The sequence below is a fragment of the Coregonus clupeaformis genome, chromosome 36 (assembly GCF_020615455.1).
Source record: "Coregonus clupeaformis isolate EN_2021a chromosome 36, ASM2061545v1, whole genome shotgun sequence".
Lineage (NCBI taxonomy): Eukaryota > Metazoa > Chordata > Actinopteri > Salmoniformes > Salmonidae > Coregonus > Coregonus clupeaformis.
In genome coordinates, this window is record NC_059227.1 from 14141414 (window position 1) to 14159860 (window position 18447).

At 45.4% G+C, this 18447-nt stretch overlaps 1 protein-coding gene across 1 annotated transcript in view; it reads left to right on the forward strand.

Moving 5' to 3' along the window:
• The window catches only part of btbd7 (BTB (POZ) domain containing 7), a 130257-nt gene extending 113576 nt beyond the window's left edge, over positions 1–16681 (forward strand). The window contains exons 5-11 of the mRNA XM_041866026.2: positions 3694–3769; positions 4552–4712; positions 5675–5818; positions 6131–6320; positions 8197–8375; positions 10094–10537; positions 10780–16681. Coding sequence (XP_041721960.2) covers positions 3694–3769; positions 4552–4712; positions 5675–5818; positions 6131–6320; positions 8197–8375; positions 10094–10537; positions 10780–11433 — 1848 coding nt within the window. The 3' untranslated portion in view covers positions 11434–16681. The remainder of the gene's footprint in view (positions 1–3693; positions 3770–4551; positions 4713–5674; positions 5819–6130; positions 6321–8196; positions 8376–10093; positions 10538–10779) is intronic.
• The last annotated feature ends 1766 nt before the right edge of the window (positions 16682–18447 follow it).

Here is an 18447-nt window from a genome sequence, read left to right on the forward strand (position 1 = left end):
TAGATACAAATAATGAAATCCTGTTCCCCAAACAAGTGCAAGAACCACAGAGTCAAGAATAGGTTAAATATACAAATAAAATAAAATCAATTAAAAACAATAGCACATCAACATAAAAACATATAAACATAAATCTGAAAGCGTTGCTCAAACTCCCGTAACAGTCCCGTTATTTTATCTTTGAACCGCTTCATGTCTGCCACATGTTGGGTCGCGCACACATTTTTCAGACAGGGGAAGTGAGCTGCATCACCACCGGCAAGTTGCGTCTCCCACAATGACAGCTTCAACTTGAAAGAACGTATGCTGTCATAATACTGCGTGACAACTTTGTTGCGCCCTTGCAGCTGTTTGTTCAAGTTATTCAGGTGCTCTGTAACATCCACCATAAATGCAAGGTCCTGCATCCATTCTGCGGAATGAAATTCTAACACTGGTTTGCCCTTTTCTTCCATGAACTGTTCAATTTCTTCTCGTAAATCAAAGAAACGCCTCAGCACAGCACCTCGGCTTAACCATCTTACCTCGGTGTGGTATGGCAGGCCATAGATGTGGTCTTTCTCTCTGAGAAGGCTGTCAAACTGACGGTGATTCAGGCTTCTGGATCGGATGAAATTAACAGTTTGGATGACCACCTTCATGACGTTATCCATCTTTAATGACTTGCAACACAAAGCCTCCTGGTGCAAAATACAGTGAAAAGTCAAAAATCACGTCCTCCATTTTGCAGATTGCACTTTCTCTCTGAACTTTGTCACAACGCCTGCTTTTTTCCCGATCATTGAGGGCGCACCATCTGTAGCCAGGCTGACAGCGCGGGACCAGTCCACTCCGACCCTGTCCAGCGCGCCGACGAGTGCGGTAAAAATATCAGCTGCTGTCGTTGTATCCGTCATCGGCACCAACTCCACGAACTCCTCGGTGACGGTCAATGTGTCATCAACTCCGCGGATGAAAATGGCCAGTTGTGCAACATCTGTAATGTCCGTGCTTTCATCAATTGCAACCGAAAACGCAATAAATGACTTTACTTTTTGCTTCAACTGGCTCTCCAAATCCACTGAAAGATCGGAAATCCTGTCTGCAACTGTGTTTCTTGTCAGGCTGATATTTGCAAAAGCCTGCCGCTTTTCAGGGCACACAATCTCCACTGCCTTCATCATGCATGTTTTTACAAATTCACCCTCACTAAATGGTTTTGAAGCCACTGCGATTTCATTAGCAATGAGGTAGCTAGCTTTCACTGCAGCGTCACTGATGTCTCGGCTGTGAGTAAACACAGACTGCTGTTTCTTCAGACCCGCCAACAGTTCATTCACCTTCTCTCATCTCCGCTGTCCTTGAAAGTAGTCATATTTGTCGGCATGAAGACTCACATAGTGGCGACGAAGGTTATATTCTTTCAGCACTGCAACATGCTCTGAACACACCAAACATACAGCTTTCCCATTCAATTCCGTGAATAAATAGGATGACAATTTTTCTTGGAACACTCTGCACTCTGCGTCCACTTTTCTCTTTTTTGACAGAGACATATTGGGGCAATGAGGGTGCCAAAGCACATAATGTTAAAAGTAGAAGCCGCAATAAATATTGCGGGCAAAACAAAGTAGCTCATTGGCTGCACGTGCTTGACCTACTTGCTCTGCCCCGGTATAAACAGTTTGCTTGCTTAACACAATTGCTATTGCGCCATCCAGTGGACGCAATTGGAACAGCAGTTTATTTTATTGAAAAATTGCAGCGCATTTTTATACTTTACAAAAAAAAGATATATATATTTATTATTTTTATTTTTATTTTTTTATCATCTCGCGGGCCGGATTAAACCCGTTTGCGGGCCTGATCGGCCCGCGGGCCGGACGTTTGACACCCCTGTTGTAGACAATAACCATTTGATTACGCGTTAACTTGTACAAGCTGCATTTGAAGTCGGATTATACTGTATCCACTCCCATGTAAACAAATATTTTTCTGATTCAAACTGCTTTCTGATTCAAACTTTTCATGACAAGGCCGGGAAATGGGTCTATAGATGAAGGGGGTGGAATGGTCATCATCAGAGAGGAGACCGGTATGGCGACTTGGCAGGAGAGGGGGTGTGCCCAGAGGGTAATTAGGGAGTTGGTGGAATTGGCATGATCCTTCAGAACACTCTCGCTTCCTCCCTTCCACCTCCCCCTTTCTCTCCTCTCCCTCTCTCGATCTCTTATTAGTGCCAGTGTATCATGATTGAGCTTGTGTCTGTGGTGACCATTACATTCTGTACTATACTGTTGGTGTTTAGGCCTTAACGAGTACCTGACGGGCTTCTGCTTCGTTGCTGCGAAATTGATATGCATTTGAGCTCTTTGGAAATAGACTGGATATGAGGGGGGATTTGCTTGTATGAGTTGATGATGATAGATGATATTAGGACTGGTTAGTGGTTGTGTGCTGTTAGACAAGGCTGTTTTATGAGGGATCTTTGTGGTATAGAAATAGGCTAACTGTTTGAAGACTGGCTTATGAGGACCTTGGACGGCATTTCACTCTTCTAAACGCACACAAGCAGAGTGCCAAGTAACCGCAATGCAACACATTTCCACACTGTTTTTAATCTGCAGTTTTAATCACCACCTTCACAGACAAGGGAAGTTTTGAGATGTAGGCTAGCCTACAGAAAGCTCTGCAGGTAGTGCCTGGGGGCGTTTAGAGGATAATGTCATGTCACCCTTGGAAGACTAGGCTGTTCGTGTGAAGAAGATTAAGCTGGGGTGTATTTATTATTGCACAACTGACCGTTGCAAACCTTAACAAAGCACTTTTCAACAAAAATTAGAGTTTCTATTGGACAAATTAGGGTACGTCCCTCCCGATTTTGTTCCGTTTGGTTCCTAGTGAATACACCCCAGGCTGCGTAGGGACCTGCCAGGGCTCGGAGCAGCAGCCTTGACTGGTGCTGGGAGAGCTTCCAGCATCTAACATCCCCAAATTCCCAGCCAAACGGTCAATGATGAGCAGTGTCCGCCACAGGTGTCCCTGGCTCCGTGTTACATTCAAACACATACACACATGCAGGAGAAGAATCCTCAAGGATACACGAAGACACAGACACACAGAGGTATGCGTACGCGGAGAGACGCACTCGGGAAAGCACATATAGTAAGGCATTACACATTTTCCGAGACATGCACGCATATAGGCTAGCTTACACTTTAATTCTCTCACTTTCACACATTACAAAAAAACATGCATAAGTTCATAGTACATAAATAAACATGCGCACACACTCTCGCACACACGGTGCATGCCCACGCACAGCAATGGTTTGGACAATTATCTGCCTGGAGGTCAAAGCCATGGCATCAAAGACAAACCGTTTGCCCTCTGTCACCCACATCAAAGCTGAAACACTTCACTCAAAGCAACAGACACGGGCAGATCATTTAATTCCCAAAGAGGATTTAGAACAAACACAGAGAGCTCACATCCTGGTAACTTTCCTGGTCCACAACGAGAGGCAGACTGACTCTCATTCATTTTCTACAGATCCAAAACACATGACATTACAGGGAGACTTCAAGCAGACAAGTCTTATAGTGTTTCATCTTCCTGAACTAAGAAAAGTGTGTTTTCGTTGCAAAACGTTATGGTACGATGTGAATACACGCGTCATCTCCCATGGCTTCTAATTATTGTCTCGGTTCACAGGCTAGCGAGCAGGACATCCTCAAGTATCTCATCAAGTGGGGAGAGCACCAGCTCATCAAGAGGATGGCTGACCGAGGTGAGATACCCATTCCTCCCTCCCTTCCTCCCTCTCTACATAGTGCACTACTTTTGACTAGAGCCTTGTGGGCCCTGGTCAAAAGTAGTGTACTACATAGGGTGCCATTTGGGACACATGTCACAGTCAGATGAGAGTTTGGCCCAATCGGAGAACAGGGATGCCATGCTCACTCCTTCTCTACACCTTCATTTGTCGTTCAAGATGAACAGTCTATTTTGGGTGCAGCTAGGTATTTTGTTGGGAAGATTCTTCAATGGAAATTGGAAAACCATAGCTCTTTCCGAAAGGGGGGGTTCTTTTGGCGCGTAAAAACCAGTTACTCCAGATACACGAAAAATACAGCAGGCCCGAACTCAAAAAGTAGTTTGAAGGAGCTTATGTCATTTTCCAGTGTCTTAAAATACTTTGTTTGTACAGAGGGATGGATCATACACATGTTTTGGCTAAGAGCCCTCTTCAGAGTGTATGATTAATCCCTTGTGCAGATAAAAGAAAAAGTAAGATTTTGATTGTGAACCTTTTTGTGAAGAAGAATGTGTGTGTATGAAAATATATACCTTACTGCAGGAGTAAGCAACTCGATTTAGCCGAGGGCCGGTACATAATTATAATCGTTTTTACACAGCAAATTGACCACAAGTAAGACCAAATAGATTAGGCGGCATTTTCCTGTGGCAAAAACGGCTGCGTTGTGAACTAATGCACTGCAACGTTCTAAATAACGGGAGCTCCCGATTGCATTGCGTGTGTGCCTTACTGTGTGTGTGATCCATCCTCAGAGCCCAACCTCCTAAGTGGCACGGCCCACAGCGTGAACAAGCGGGGGGTGAAGAGGAGAGACCTGGACCTGGAGGAGCTCAAGGAGATCCTGTCCCCTCTGCTACCCTTCGTCCGCACCGAACACATACTGCCCCCCCACAGCGAGGTCCTCTACGACACAGTGAGTGTGTGTGTGTGTGTCCGCACCGAACACATACTGCCCCCCCACAGCGAGGTCCTCTACGACACAGTGAGTGTGTGTGTGTGAAAGAGAGTGTGTGTGTGTCTCCGCACCGAACACATACTGCCCCCCCACAGCGAGGTCCTCTACGACACAGTGAGTGTGTGTGTGTGTGTGAAAGAGAGTGTGTGTGTCCCCGCACCGAACACATACTGCCCCCCCCCCAACAGCGAGGTCCTCTCCGACATGGTGTAATGTCTTGATTCTCTGTGGTCATCCCATGGCACTTATCGCAAGAGTTGGGGTGTCCTGGCTTAATTCCTAATCTGGCATACTCTCCTGGCCACCTAATCATCCCCAGCTTTCAGTTGGTTCATTCATTCCCTTAATTCTCCCTGCAACTCTTCCCCAGGTCGTTGCTGTAAAGAGAATGGCCCCATAGGGCTCTGGTCACTATATAGGGAAGAGGGTGCCATTTGGGACACAGTCAATGTGTTCTCAATCAACGTACCTGGTAAAATACGGGTTAATAAATAAATAAATCATGTTTTCCCAGGCAAACATAGTCATCCTTCATATGCAGGGGCAGACGGAATCTGTGGGGAATTTGTTTTTTTACCAACGTTTTCGTTGTAGTCCTTTTGGTTTCGTAGATCAAATGTTATGCACTATATACTGTAAGTGTCTTGCTGCAGTATTTTTGTTGCCAATCTGTTTTCGGTCTGTGAAGCCAGCAGGATCAGTCTGGCTGTAGTGTATGTTGCATTCCTCCATTTAACATGCCCCTCTCCTTTACACTTTCCTGCTCTCTTTCCCTTCTCACTTTCCTGCTCTCTTTCCCTTCTCACTCTCCCTCGTTTCCCCACACCTCCTCTCTCTTTCTGCCTCTCCTCTCTCGCTCTGTTTTCGCTCTCTTCTCTTCTCTCTCCTTTCCTTTCCCTTCCCACTCCACCCCCTCCCAGATGAAGAGGGGTCTGATCAGCACCCCTCCCTCAGACATGCTGCCAACAGCGGAGGGTGGAAAGGCCAACTCTTGGCTGAGGCAAAAGAGTGCCGGCATCTACGTGCGACCCCGCCTCTTCTCGCCCTACGTGGAGGAGGCCAAGGTTGGGACAACACCACACAACAGAACCACTACGTGCACACACACACACACACACACACACACACACACACTGTTTGTACATCACAACATTACCAATGGTGGGCATCATCACATCTAAGATACAAGGGGTGAATTGAAATTACCCATGCTATTGTCCATTATTGTCTATGAGGATTCATTACAATTCACCTTCGGAATTGACTGAATTGAAAACTGAATTGACCCCAACCCTTTGTTTCTCTCTCTCTCACTCACTCACTCACTCACCCTCACACACACACTCTAACCCCCCTGTTGTTGTGCTGTTTGTCAGTCTGTGCTAGATGAGATAATGGTGGAGCAGACGGACCTGGTGCGGCTGCGCATGGTCCGCATGTCCAACGTGCCCGACACCCTTTACATGGTGAACAATGCTGTGCCACAGTGCTGTCACATGATCAACCACCAGCAAATCGGTGGCAGCCAGACGACCCCACCCTCAGTGGTGGCCAATGAGATACCAGGTGGGTGGAGCAGCAAAGCTAGCTTTCTTCCAGCTTCCCAAAATGAAAATGGTCAAAACGATGCTGTAGATTTTTTGTCATTTTGTAGCTCTTATCTAGAGTGTCTTACAGTCAGTTCTTCCTGAAAAGATACAAATGCAATTGTAACAAGGAAGAAATGGTGTTGAGCAAGCGGCTATGACAAACATAACTTCACTGAATAAACCCGCCCCTACCAATTTGCAGTCTTCCTACAAACTCCAATGGTCCACAGAAGGATGTATGAGATCTCATGAAAATGTGGTGCAGGTCAATGTTGACCCTTAAGTACTGATCTAAAGTCTGTTTCTGAGTTTTATTCCGTAACGTTTCAGTGTAGGTTTATGAATGATGAACGGAAGCTGAACCTGTGCTTAAGGCGCAACTTCTACCCGTAGGCAAACAATAAGTTAGGACTCTGTTATGGCTATTCCTCTTCCATACAAGAAAAGAGAGAGACTTCCCCTCCTCCATCTATCCTCATCCTTCCGACAAGTGATGAACCTCTTTGTTTTCTTATCTCAATGCCGATCCACTCAGTACCCAACGAAGAGGTGGCTATGCATTGCATACATTGTTAACCTCGACCAAACTGCCCTGACAGGGCCTCAAGTTCTCAGTTAGCTCTTGATTTTATGATTTGATGGGTTTGGAAAGGCAAACCTTTGCTCTTGGCTGTGTCCTAAATGGCACCCTATTCCCTTTAATAGTGCACTAATTTTGACCAGAGCCAATAGAGCATTTTATTATAAGCACTGTGCTGTTTAATTCATGGTTATATTCTATATTCTATTATCTCAGACGAACAGTAGTTATTAGCATTATTGGCAGAGATGGGGCGACCTGCGAGATGACCCTTTCTCTCTTTTGGTCTCCCACACGCTCTCCATCCCTCTCATCATCCCGCCCTCTCTTTTTCTCCTACAGTTTTCTCTCATACCATAGAGAGATGACACACTCTTTCCCGCCTCCATCCCTTTATCTATCTGCTTTTCTTTTGTCTGCCCTACCTTTCTTTTTAGTGTGCTCCCCTTGGCCCTCCACCATTGCCCATGCTTTCTCCTCTCCTACTCTTTCTCCCTACTGACTTTCTCTCTCACCCCCATCCAGTTCAATAACAACGTTACTAATTCCCTCAGGAATGGCTAACCCTACAAATAGCACTGTTGGGAGATTTGGAAAGCCATAGTCAATCAATCAACAATATAATAATACTCTTGGTAAAAATATTGATCTTGAACTTACAATCTGTAGATACTACGTGATAAGAAAGGTTCAGAATTTATGTGAAACATCACAGTACATTTGAAAAATATATGGCACTTGGAAATCATAAGGGGGTGGTTTACGGAGATAAGTGGGATGGGCTGAGAGTAGCTGAGGGGTTGGATTAAAAGCTAATGATCTGTAATAGTTATGACTGAAAACACTATATATAATATATATTGGATATGTTTTAAGTACTATCTATCCAGATGTCGTGTATATCAAATAACTATATATTTGCTGTGTACCGGAACTACTGTGTAAAAAAAAGTGCCATGTATGTAAAATGAGTAGAATGTAACTTGTCCTCCGAAGACTGGATGGGCCAATAAAGAAGAAAATAAATTCCCTCAGGGACCATTTGAAAAGGCTACATATGATCCTGCACACACAATACACACAATATTTACCATTATGTCATGATTTTATGTTGCAGGGTGGTCCCCAGCATGTAAAAGACTAATTTTGTTATTTATGTTTTTATTTCTATAAAGATTTGAACCTATGCCAACACTGTAGACATGTGCAGGAGGCAGTGGCATTACTGCTAGACCAACCAGGCCACTCAGTTATGCCACTCTCTTTCTCTCAGTTCCCAGGCTGGCGGTGGTGAAGGAGATGATCCGGAGGCTGCAGGACCTGCGTCACACGGACCAGGTACAGCGGGCGTACGCCCTAAACTGCGGCGAGGGTGCCACGGTGAGCTATGAGCTGCAGATCCGCGTGCTCCGCGAGTTCGGCCTGCCGGACGCCGCCGCAGAGCTATTGCAGGTGAGATGCCAATCAATCTTTTTTTTTATTCGATTTTTTTATGTTTTGTTGAACTTTGTAAAGCTGTAGGGTGGCACAAAAGAGCACAGATCAGTGTATAAAAATTATAATCTTCTGCATAATTAAGTGTTTTACTTTTCCTCAAAGATATGTGTTGTAAGGCAAATATTATTTCACCCGAATTTTGTAATCTGCATGATGCAGGTGATGCACGTGATCAATCGGCAGTTGCCGTATTTGGAGCTCGCATAGGATAATGTGCCTACTGCCATCTATTTTAAATATTATGGTTATTTTGCTCAATGCCATGTCCTCGTGCAATATTTCGCCCATAGTGTGAAAATTATATGATAGCAAAAGGATTCTCAACTACTTCATCCGTCTACAGAAGTGCCTGTGGCCATCCACAAAAAGAGATGCTTTGTACCCGACTCCCTTTTGGGTATATTGTGGTATATTCTAAGCATTTTACTAATGCTTCAATATCCGACTTATACATGGTTTTACTGACATAAATGATCACCCTCTTTGAAAGCATTGAACTAGAATTTATAGAAATAGGATTGATTGAACAGTCCAAAAAGTGAGTATACTAAACATTAGGAACACCTTCCTAATATTGAGTTGCACCCCCCCACCTCCCCCCCAGAACAGCCTCAATTCGTAGGGGCATGGACTCTACAAGGTGTCGAAAGCCTTCCACAGGGATGCTGGCCCATGTTGACTCCAAAGCTTCCACAGTTGTGTCAAGTTGGCTGGATGTCCTTTGGGTGGTGGACCATTCTTGATACACATGGGAAACTAGAGAGTGAAAAACCCAGCAGCGTTGCAGTTCTTGACACACTCAAACCGGTGCGCCTGGCACCTACTACTACTATACCCCGTTCAAAGGCACTTAAATATTTTGTCTTGCCCATTCACCCTCTGAATGGCACACATACACAATCCATGTCTCAATTGTCTCAAGGCTATAAAAATCCTTCTTTAACCTGTCTCCTCCCCTTCATCCACATTGATTGAAGTGGACTTAACAATGGACATCAATAAGGGATCATAGCTTTCACCTGATCAGTCTTTCATGGAAAGAGCAGGTGTTCTAATGTTTTGTACACTCAGTGTATGTCAAACAATATGTAAGAAATATATATATCAATATCTAATGTCTAGGCAGTAATGGATCGGTTAACAACCTAAAGGATACGGTGAAGAGATTGTTTTCATGCAGTGTTGCTTTTAGTATGGCTGTGTTTTCCCTTTAATGCGCTGAAAGCCTCTGTCACCAGCGTGCCACTTTAATGACAAACGTCTCAGGAATTCTGGCTGGAGCACACCAGGCATTTTGTCCCCCCCATTACATTTTATTTAGCTTTCCATTGAGTGGTGACTGGGCCAAAGTTAACTCAAATGTTGAACTGAGAGCAGAGGAAATAATGAACGATTTTTTGACTTCCCACGGTTAGAATATGACTCGGTTTCAAATGGGGCGGCAGGTAGCTTAGTGGTTAAGAGCATTGTGCCAGTAACTGAAAGGTCGCTGGTTCTAATCACCGAGCCGACTAGGTGAAAAATCTGTTGATGTGCCCTTGAGCAAGGCACTTAACCCTAATTGCTCATGTAAGTCGCTCTGGATAAGAGCGTCTGCTAAATGACAAAAGAAAATGGCTGTTCCTCCGCCATTTTCGACTAATTTGTTGTGTGCTGTGCTCCACCCCTCACAGAACCCTCACAAGTTCTTCCCGGAGGAGCGCTTTGGCGACGAGAGCCCCGTCCTAGCGCTGCGCCAGCCGTTGGGTGGCAGCCGTGGTGGAGGGCGTTGCCGGGTCAACAGCAGCCCAGTGGTGGAGAGCATGTTCACCGACCTGGAGGCCATGGCGGGCTTCCACCCGCCGCTGCCACCTCCCCCACCGCCTTACCACCCACCGGCCACACCCACTCACAATGCCCAGCTCAAAGCCAGTGGATGGAGGCCTGGCCGTGCCCCCAGCCAGCCGCCGTCACGCTCCTTCTCCTACCCCTGCAACCACAGCCTGCTCCACCACACAGCGAGCTCCTCCTCCAAGCACGGCAGCCCCGCCTACCCACCGGCTGCCAAGCCCCTGCCGCCGGACTGCACCAATCCCCAGGGAGGGGGGGTACGCACTCCGCATCAGGATAAACAAGGGGTAAGTAGAGGTCTACAGGACTTCAGAGCTGTAGTGTTCCCCTGAGATAGTGGTAATGACGGGGCCTACGTGGATAGTGAGAATACAGAGCTGGAATTGGGTGGGAATGTTGGAATGCCATTTTGATCCAGAGGAGTGTCCTGAGCTGTGTTGAAATGTAGGTGGCAACAATGCGTAAAGGGAAGAGAGGAAAGTGGGGCCTGGTTGCTATTGTCTTAAGGTTTGCTTGTTTGTTCCTGCAGAACGTGGTGCCGGTCATCAACGAGTTCATGCCGGACATTGCCATGGGCGTGTCGGCCATGACCCTGAAGGAGCGCCGCCTGCCCGAGGTCACCATGGAGGTGGAGCCTCACGACCCCCACCCTCACCCTTCCACGGCTCCTCCCGCTGTGCCCCACTGCCACCTGGGCCTGAGCCGCCACGGTCCGCACGCCTCACGTAAGAGGCACGCTGCCGAGCCCAAGCCTGAGGCCCAGGCGTCGGAGTATCCTGACTTGTATGAGTTTCCCGGGCGCCACGTGACCTCCTTCGCCGGGCCGGACCTCTACAGTCACAATCGAGTTCCTACGGGAGGGGGCCCAGTCCCTCCACAGTACTCCCCCGACGAACAGCAGCCAAACCCCTGCCGCGGCCCAGTCGGCACCCCACTCCGCCTGGATGTTCTGGAGCAACCCCCCCAGAGACTAGATCTGGCTCTGGCCATACAGAGCGGAGGAGGAGTGCAAGCAGCCGGGGCATCACACAACCCGAGAGGACGCGCCCGAACTGAAACAGACCTTACTTGCGGACTGGGACAGGCGCGGCACGCGGAACCTTACTCCGAGGAGGTGGTGGGGGCCAGGGACCGCAGGTCGCCCAACAAACCTGAGTACCCTTACAGGAAGTCTGCACTCTGACCCTCCGCAACCAAGACTGTCAGAGGCCTCGGGTTAGCTAAAATCATATAGACAGACTGGAAAAGGCAAGAGCGCTAAAGGACGGTTTGCTCTAGGGGGATTTGGGGTTGACGGCTTAGTGGTTGGCAGTGTCTCCGGTGACGGAGTGGTCATACTCATGCTCAGTTCAGGGCAAAGGCACTAAGCACACATAGTAGTCCCCCCCCTCCCCAGGCGAGCCCCAGGTGCTGCACCAACTAACGATGTGCGGCGGTCACAGTGCCTTCAGCACAGAGCCATGGTGGGGGATGAGGAGGAAAGGCTCGGTTTGGTTGAGAATTATCTGTCCAAATAGCCATTAGTCTCATGAATTAACATAATGGGTCCTAGCCCTTCCCATCTTCCAGATTGGATCCATGCTCAACTGTTTATCTTCCAATCACATTTATTATTCTCAAAATGAAAGTCTTGACTGGTCATTGAACGTGAATAAATCCTTCCCTTTCTTCCTAGTGTTTTGGATTTTGACAACGCACAGTCATCGTTTCATTTCCATTACACTCATTTCCTGCATCAGGATGAGGGTACTGTAGAGTTATATATTAATATTTTTGTCCCGGTATGCTTTCCTTAGAAATAAATGGAAAAATGCCCAGGCAATGAGTTGCAAACTCATTTCAGCAACCTGCCCATTACAAATAGCTCCTCCTTTTGAATAAGGAGGAATTGCAGTAATAGCTCTTGTAATCCTTTATGACCCACGGGCTGCATGTCAGTACGAGCAATTTAAGATTTGAGCAATAGCACAAAGAGGAGAAGAAAAAAACAAATTAAATCTTCATAACACTACCAATGTGGCTACAAGGCAGGAATAATAATTGCATAGCTGCTTTTATTAGAAGTGACTAGAAGCCATTCACTTTTCATACCCAAAGTTTCTGTGAGCGGTAGCCACTGCTCAGCGCTATCTCTGGTCCTCTCCCACACTTACCCTTTGCAGATGTCCCTTTACCTTAACCGTACTGTAATGTTCAGTAGCCTGAGTGCTGGACACTGTAAGTCGTGTGAACCCTGGCTAGTATTCCAGACCACATTTCCCACTTTATTGATCTATTACTGTCGATTGGCCAGAACATGCATATACACCTGGTTTCCGGGGTCTAAATTCAACCTTAATATTTAAAAAGGAGGGATAGCACAATAGCAACAGCAAATAAAGGACTGAAGTAGAATATCCCTGCCTTAACCCTACAGCAATTTGTGGGGGTTTATCAAGATGCAGGCCCCATGACTGTGCCCCTCTGCCTTTTCAATAGCTCAGCAATGCCGGCGGCCATCTTGGATAAACTTCAACCAAACCAAAGCCCAGTTCCTCAATCCATTGACTCCCTGTCTCCCTCCATGGAGATCTGAACAAGACTGCTTTGGTCACCATCCTTACTTTGACGTACTGTACCCAACAACCAACGATTATGATGATGCGGTTAAATGGTTCCTCTTGAGGAATTTTTTATGTCTTGTCCACTGGGGGCAAAGACTTACTCACGAAACCAGCATAGCTTCAATTAAAACACACTCACTCACGGGTCCTCCCTTTCAATTCAGAATCTCAACACATTTTCCATCCCATTTTTCCATAGTCCCTGTTGCGGCGCATTGTCAGAACATTACATTGACTTGGGTTCACTGTAATTATCTTCCTTCTGTTAGCATCTCCTCGCACATGGAGAAATGAAATTGCTGAATTGTGCCCATACTATACTACCATTCACACATTCTCTATAGTTCACTGTGTACCTCAATATGCCACTTTTTCCCCCTCAGGACATGACTTGTGTGTCCGAGAAGAAAACGGACCTAAACAGAGGGGGGGACTACCTAGACTTATAAGAAATCCTTATTTCAGTTTTCCATCACAAAATGTTTTATAACGTTTTCCGTTGCGTGCCCTAATGAACATGACCTGGCTCTCTGTATAATGCTGATGCCTCATGTTTGTCTGTGAGGCAGAGCCTCACCTCTGGTGGTTAGCAAATGATGTTTCTCTCACAGCAAACCTTGTCACATGAATACCTTCCTTTATCTAGGCAGTCGAAATTACTAATTTCTGTATGCCCTTTCAGCGTGCGATTATTCTCAAGGCAGAAGGTACTGGAGAAGCATAGAAATCCCTACTTGTTGGTGATTTTTTAAAATTGTTATTTTGAACCCGGTTGGTCAACTGCAAGGAGACAGACTATAGTTATTGTTTAAGGTGTTTACCTATTCAGTTTCAGAAGTTGGATGATTTCCTCCAGTTGGTTTTGATGCATGCATGTATGAATGGTGGGACATGGAATACTCTTTCTATCAATTCATGAATGAGGTCTGATTGTGAAGCAGGTTGGGATAAGGTTGGCTAAGTATGTTTGCAGGCTTTTTGTCTCCCCTCGCTTTCGATGGCGGCGACTTGAAGACTAATGCATATCACCAAGAGATGAGTAGGAGATGAGTATCAATTTGAACTAGTTGTAGTTGGCAGATTGGAGTATTATTGGCTACGGCACATTATAATTTGATTGCCACTGTCAGAAAAACTATCTTGGCATGCTCAGAACCTACATTTGGTTGTCGGCTCGTGTCAAGTTGGTCAAAAGTAGCATCCGTCGTCTGATATTAGTTATCCCTCTAACGGCTCTGTTTACTTTTCCATTGCTCTCTCCTGCACCCCCTTCTGGGCTCATTGGCATTTGATGGTGCAATTCCTCAATTCAAACTTGGGTCCCTTTCTGTTCTTGTTTTAGCCTGGTCCCAGATCTGTTTGTGCTCTTGCCTACTCCATTGTCAAGCTAAATGTTTGGCATGACAATTCCATAAGGAGCTGGTAAGAGAGCAGAAACAGACTTGTAACCAGGCTATGTCTCTGCGCAGACTTCTTTACTTGCTACAGACACTCCACAGTACTTTAACCTTAATCACTCTCATTTTACGCCAAGCACTCCCTCATTTGGACCTCTGGAACTCATATACTGGAATGCAAATGATTGGAACAGTACAGTAGTGCTAATATCTTAGATATATCTTGATGTTTCTGTGGCTGTTTTGCTAAGATCATAACCTGCAGAAGATTGTTTTCCTTGGCTTTTCTGCTAATCTTTTCGACCTCCCGTGGGTGAGTGCTCACTGCTGCCGCTGCTCGAGGCTATAAGGGGTGGTGTGTGTGTTCACACGTGTCGGTGGGTGTGTGTTGTTCATGCTCTGTTCTCCGCGGATGAGCTCAACAACAACTAAACCATTGTCCATAGTGGGCTCTCTCTCTCTTTTTCTCTTACTAAGGACATAGTGGACAGTACTTTAGCTAATATGGTTGTGAAAGAGAGGTGCAGTTGTCATTGGAAGAGGAAGGCTGTCTTGAGTGGGAGGTTGGTGGCATGTGATCCTTTATCATGGACAGATGATGGTGCCACTCTTGGGTAGTTTGAATCATTTATATTTTTGGGTGCTGGGTTGAAGTTTTAGTATGGATAACAGTTTATGTTTTATTTTTTCAAAGACCAGACTACTCTGCAATATGAGACCGTCAGTGTTGTGCATATTGTCTCTAAGGAGGGGAGAGAAAAACTGAGTGGGTCAGCGCAGCCCTTTGCAAACACTGGGCCTGTCACTGTGACTGCTGCAGAAGTGAGCTTAGAAGAGAGCTACCCCTCTCAGCACCCTCACTCAATGCCTAGAGTACCCCCACTCCCCCGAAGGCGTGTGCCGCCCCTGAGTCACGACCCCAAGTGGGGGGGCGGGGAGTGCCGTGGGTCTACTCACTGGAGCATGAGCTACCGGAGACCTAAAATAGTCACTCGGCCACCCCGTACTGCAGCCCCCGAGGCCAGAGCCTCCCCTTCCTCCCTGCAGACCGCTAAGGTCATCCAGACCTGACCTACAGAAGATGGAGGGAGAGGCAGAGAGGGAGAAGAGGAGATGGGAGAGCCATGGGAGTGGGACAAAAATATGAAAGATATGAGAACCATGAGATGTTATCTCACGCTTTTCCCATTACCGAACGGCTCCCCCGGCAGTAATGTAGAGATAGGGGCTTTAGATCTAATAAACACGTTGCCCCCCTCCAAGCAGCACTAAGGGAATGCCAGGCCGTGCTCTATTGGGCCACTTTTCTTGTGGGCTTGTTTTAACCTTAAAGGGAAGGTCTTCACCCTGAGACCCTGTGTGATTAAGTGATAACCAACCAGGCATGTTGGAATCGGATTCTGCAGCCCCTGAGGACTGCAGCCGGAGGTCTCTTGAATCGAATAACAGTTAAACAAAATCGGTTTGGCTTAGTCATTCGGGTCTGTTGTCGTTTTTGATATAAGCTAGTTTGTTTTGAAATGCAAGTATTTGCTAATTGTAGCTACTGATGCAGCTTTCCGCAAACTGGCAAATCTAGGTTTGAGCTATATTCGTTGTGTATTTGGACTTATGAACTCATTTCCTAGCCAAAATAGTTACCTGTTTACTTTACTAATACTGCACATGTATGAGCTAATTGCTATGCTAATACAGTTATGAGCTTATGGCAGTTTGGCAAATACAGGTGGTATGAGCTGTTTTCTCTCCAAATGCTAGTGTGAGCACATTTTTGCTGACACAGGTATGAATTGATTTTGTTGGTCATTCAGGCATGAGCTCATCTATTTTAATGGCAAATGCAGAGGTCTCTTTGAAGTGTAGAGATGACCCCTGGTCTGCTCTGAACTGTGTCTCATCTGTACTGAGGATGAGGGCGTGACTCCTGGCTTTGGACAGAGTGAGTAGACGAGCATTACCAATCCTGCAGTGTGTACGTTATTTCGCGTTTCATGGGTTAGGCTAGATTACTAATTCCATTGTATTGTTGTATATGTGTGTTTTACCACAATGGTTGGACAAACATGACTGTTGCAATAAAGATGAAAGATGGTAACCTGCAGACTATTAACCCTTTAGAGAACCCATATCATGATGCATACACACTCATTTGATTCAGAATGATAGAAGACATTGACAGCAACTTGTACAGAGGGCCTCACTATTGCACTAAAATTATATCTTAAAACAGTATTGTATGTTTGTATTCACTGATGAGTAGCACCCCTGTAGGTAGAATTGAGATGTTCAGTTGATTGTCCTCTTTGGTAGTTAGAGTTTGGTGAGTGACACATTTCCCTTCACTAACCACGTTTCCGAGTAAAGTCATACCGTATTTTTTTAAAATCATGACAGCTGTGATGGTACGCGGACATGGTGGGATCTTTTTGTGTCTGTACAATTAATTATGCAAGCAATGGCGGTGGAAACGCCTTTATGCGCAAATATTGATGTAATAACCATCATATCGAAGTAAACTTGGAGTCACGCGGTGATAAGTGTGGTCCTCCCACTACGACTCGGGAAGCATGCAGTTTATTCGGCTACAGTTAAAATAGATTATAATGAACTTCATAGGGTGGTCAAAGTGCACGGTGATGAGCTTGATGCTCCTTTCCAATAAATATCTAGGGTTTTATTCTGGTGACATGATGCTTGACTGCCGTTTGACAATTTATTTATTTTTAATCCATAAGAATCTCATTTAGACTAACCTACCCCCACAGCCAACCCGCACTTTATCTGCGAGCTGTTGGCTAGAGCGCATGCGCCAAGACCAGAGTAGGCGCATTTGCTATTTAACGCAACATTTTTGTGACAAAACTATCGGTAGAGTTGAAAATACAATGGAAACCCATCGAATTGTAGATTTTTATTCGGTACATGAATTTTAAGCGGAAAATTACATTTTGTGTGCACTGTCATCACGAACTGTTTTTTATCAACAAGTCAGTTTGGTGGAAACGTGCATATTTTCTTTATGCATATTTTAGAATATTTGTATGGAAATCTGTCATCATTTAGATGTAAACCTAGCTATTGTCTCAAAAAAGTACTACGGTATGTACCTTTGCATTACGAGTTAACTTTAATAGACCCTTAATTACTTGATCATGTAAGATACTGTATTTAGAGATGCACTCACACTTTCTCTAGGTTTTCACAAGGACCAGGTTGGGGGGTGGGTATGTAACAGGCTGATCCCATTCTATGTGCTGTAGCCAACTCTTCTATCGTTGTCAAGCCGTATGTACATGTTTGGCATGTCAGCGAATGAACACGTACTTCGCTAAAGCACAAACAGATCTGGACCACCAGGCTAGATATAATAACCAATTTCCTGCTTTCTGGTTTGCAGTAGGACATCCAGTATCAGCGGCAACGGGGGTTTTCTTCATTTAAGACTGTTCTTTCGTTTCCTCCAGATCCTCCTTTAGCTCCCCATCCCTCCCTCCTCCTTTAGCTCCCCATCCCTCCCTCCCTCCCTCCCTCTTGTATGGAGACGAAAGAGTGCCTTCCCTGCCAGTGGCTGGGCATCCTTATCTTCGTCCTATGCAAGCCTTTTCTACCAGCCCACTCAACCAGTCTCTTTGTAATAGTGTAGCCAATGCTTCATATACATAGTGGTTTCAAAGAGTATTTTTTGATTTTAGGTACTTTTGAACGGTCTCTGAAATGTTGTTTTGTTGTATATATACATTTTTCTATATATATAAAACAAATGTCACAAGTATTTGTTGTATATATCACGAGGACAAAAAGCTTTCTCGTAGACTTAAGGAATTGTGGAAAGTCTATTTTTCTATTCTTCTCAGTTGGGATTGTAACAGTGGTGAACTCAAATCTGCAATTTAGGTGACTGACATCTTCAAAATAAACAGCTTTGATAAAAATTATCAAATGGCTTGGGATTCTTTATTTTGCAGTGAGGAAAAAAGGTCAGTGATACGATACTGTATCTGTTTTTAATGGTTACTTGAATGCTTCTGCACAGGGTTGTCTTAGGTTAACTGAGTCAGTAGCATCTTCAAAAATCCAACAAATCAAATGTCAGTATTAGAAGTCAATTTTCTGCATTTACTGAAGTCTACAAGGAGAAGGACTAGCCTGATCCACCATCCAAAACACTGCGCTCATCATACCGTGTAACGAAACCGA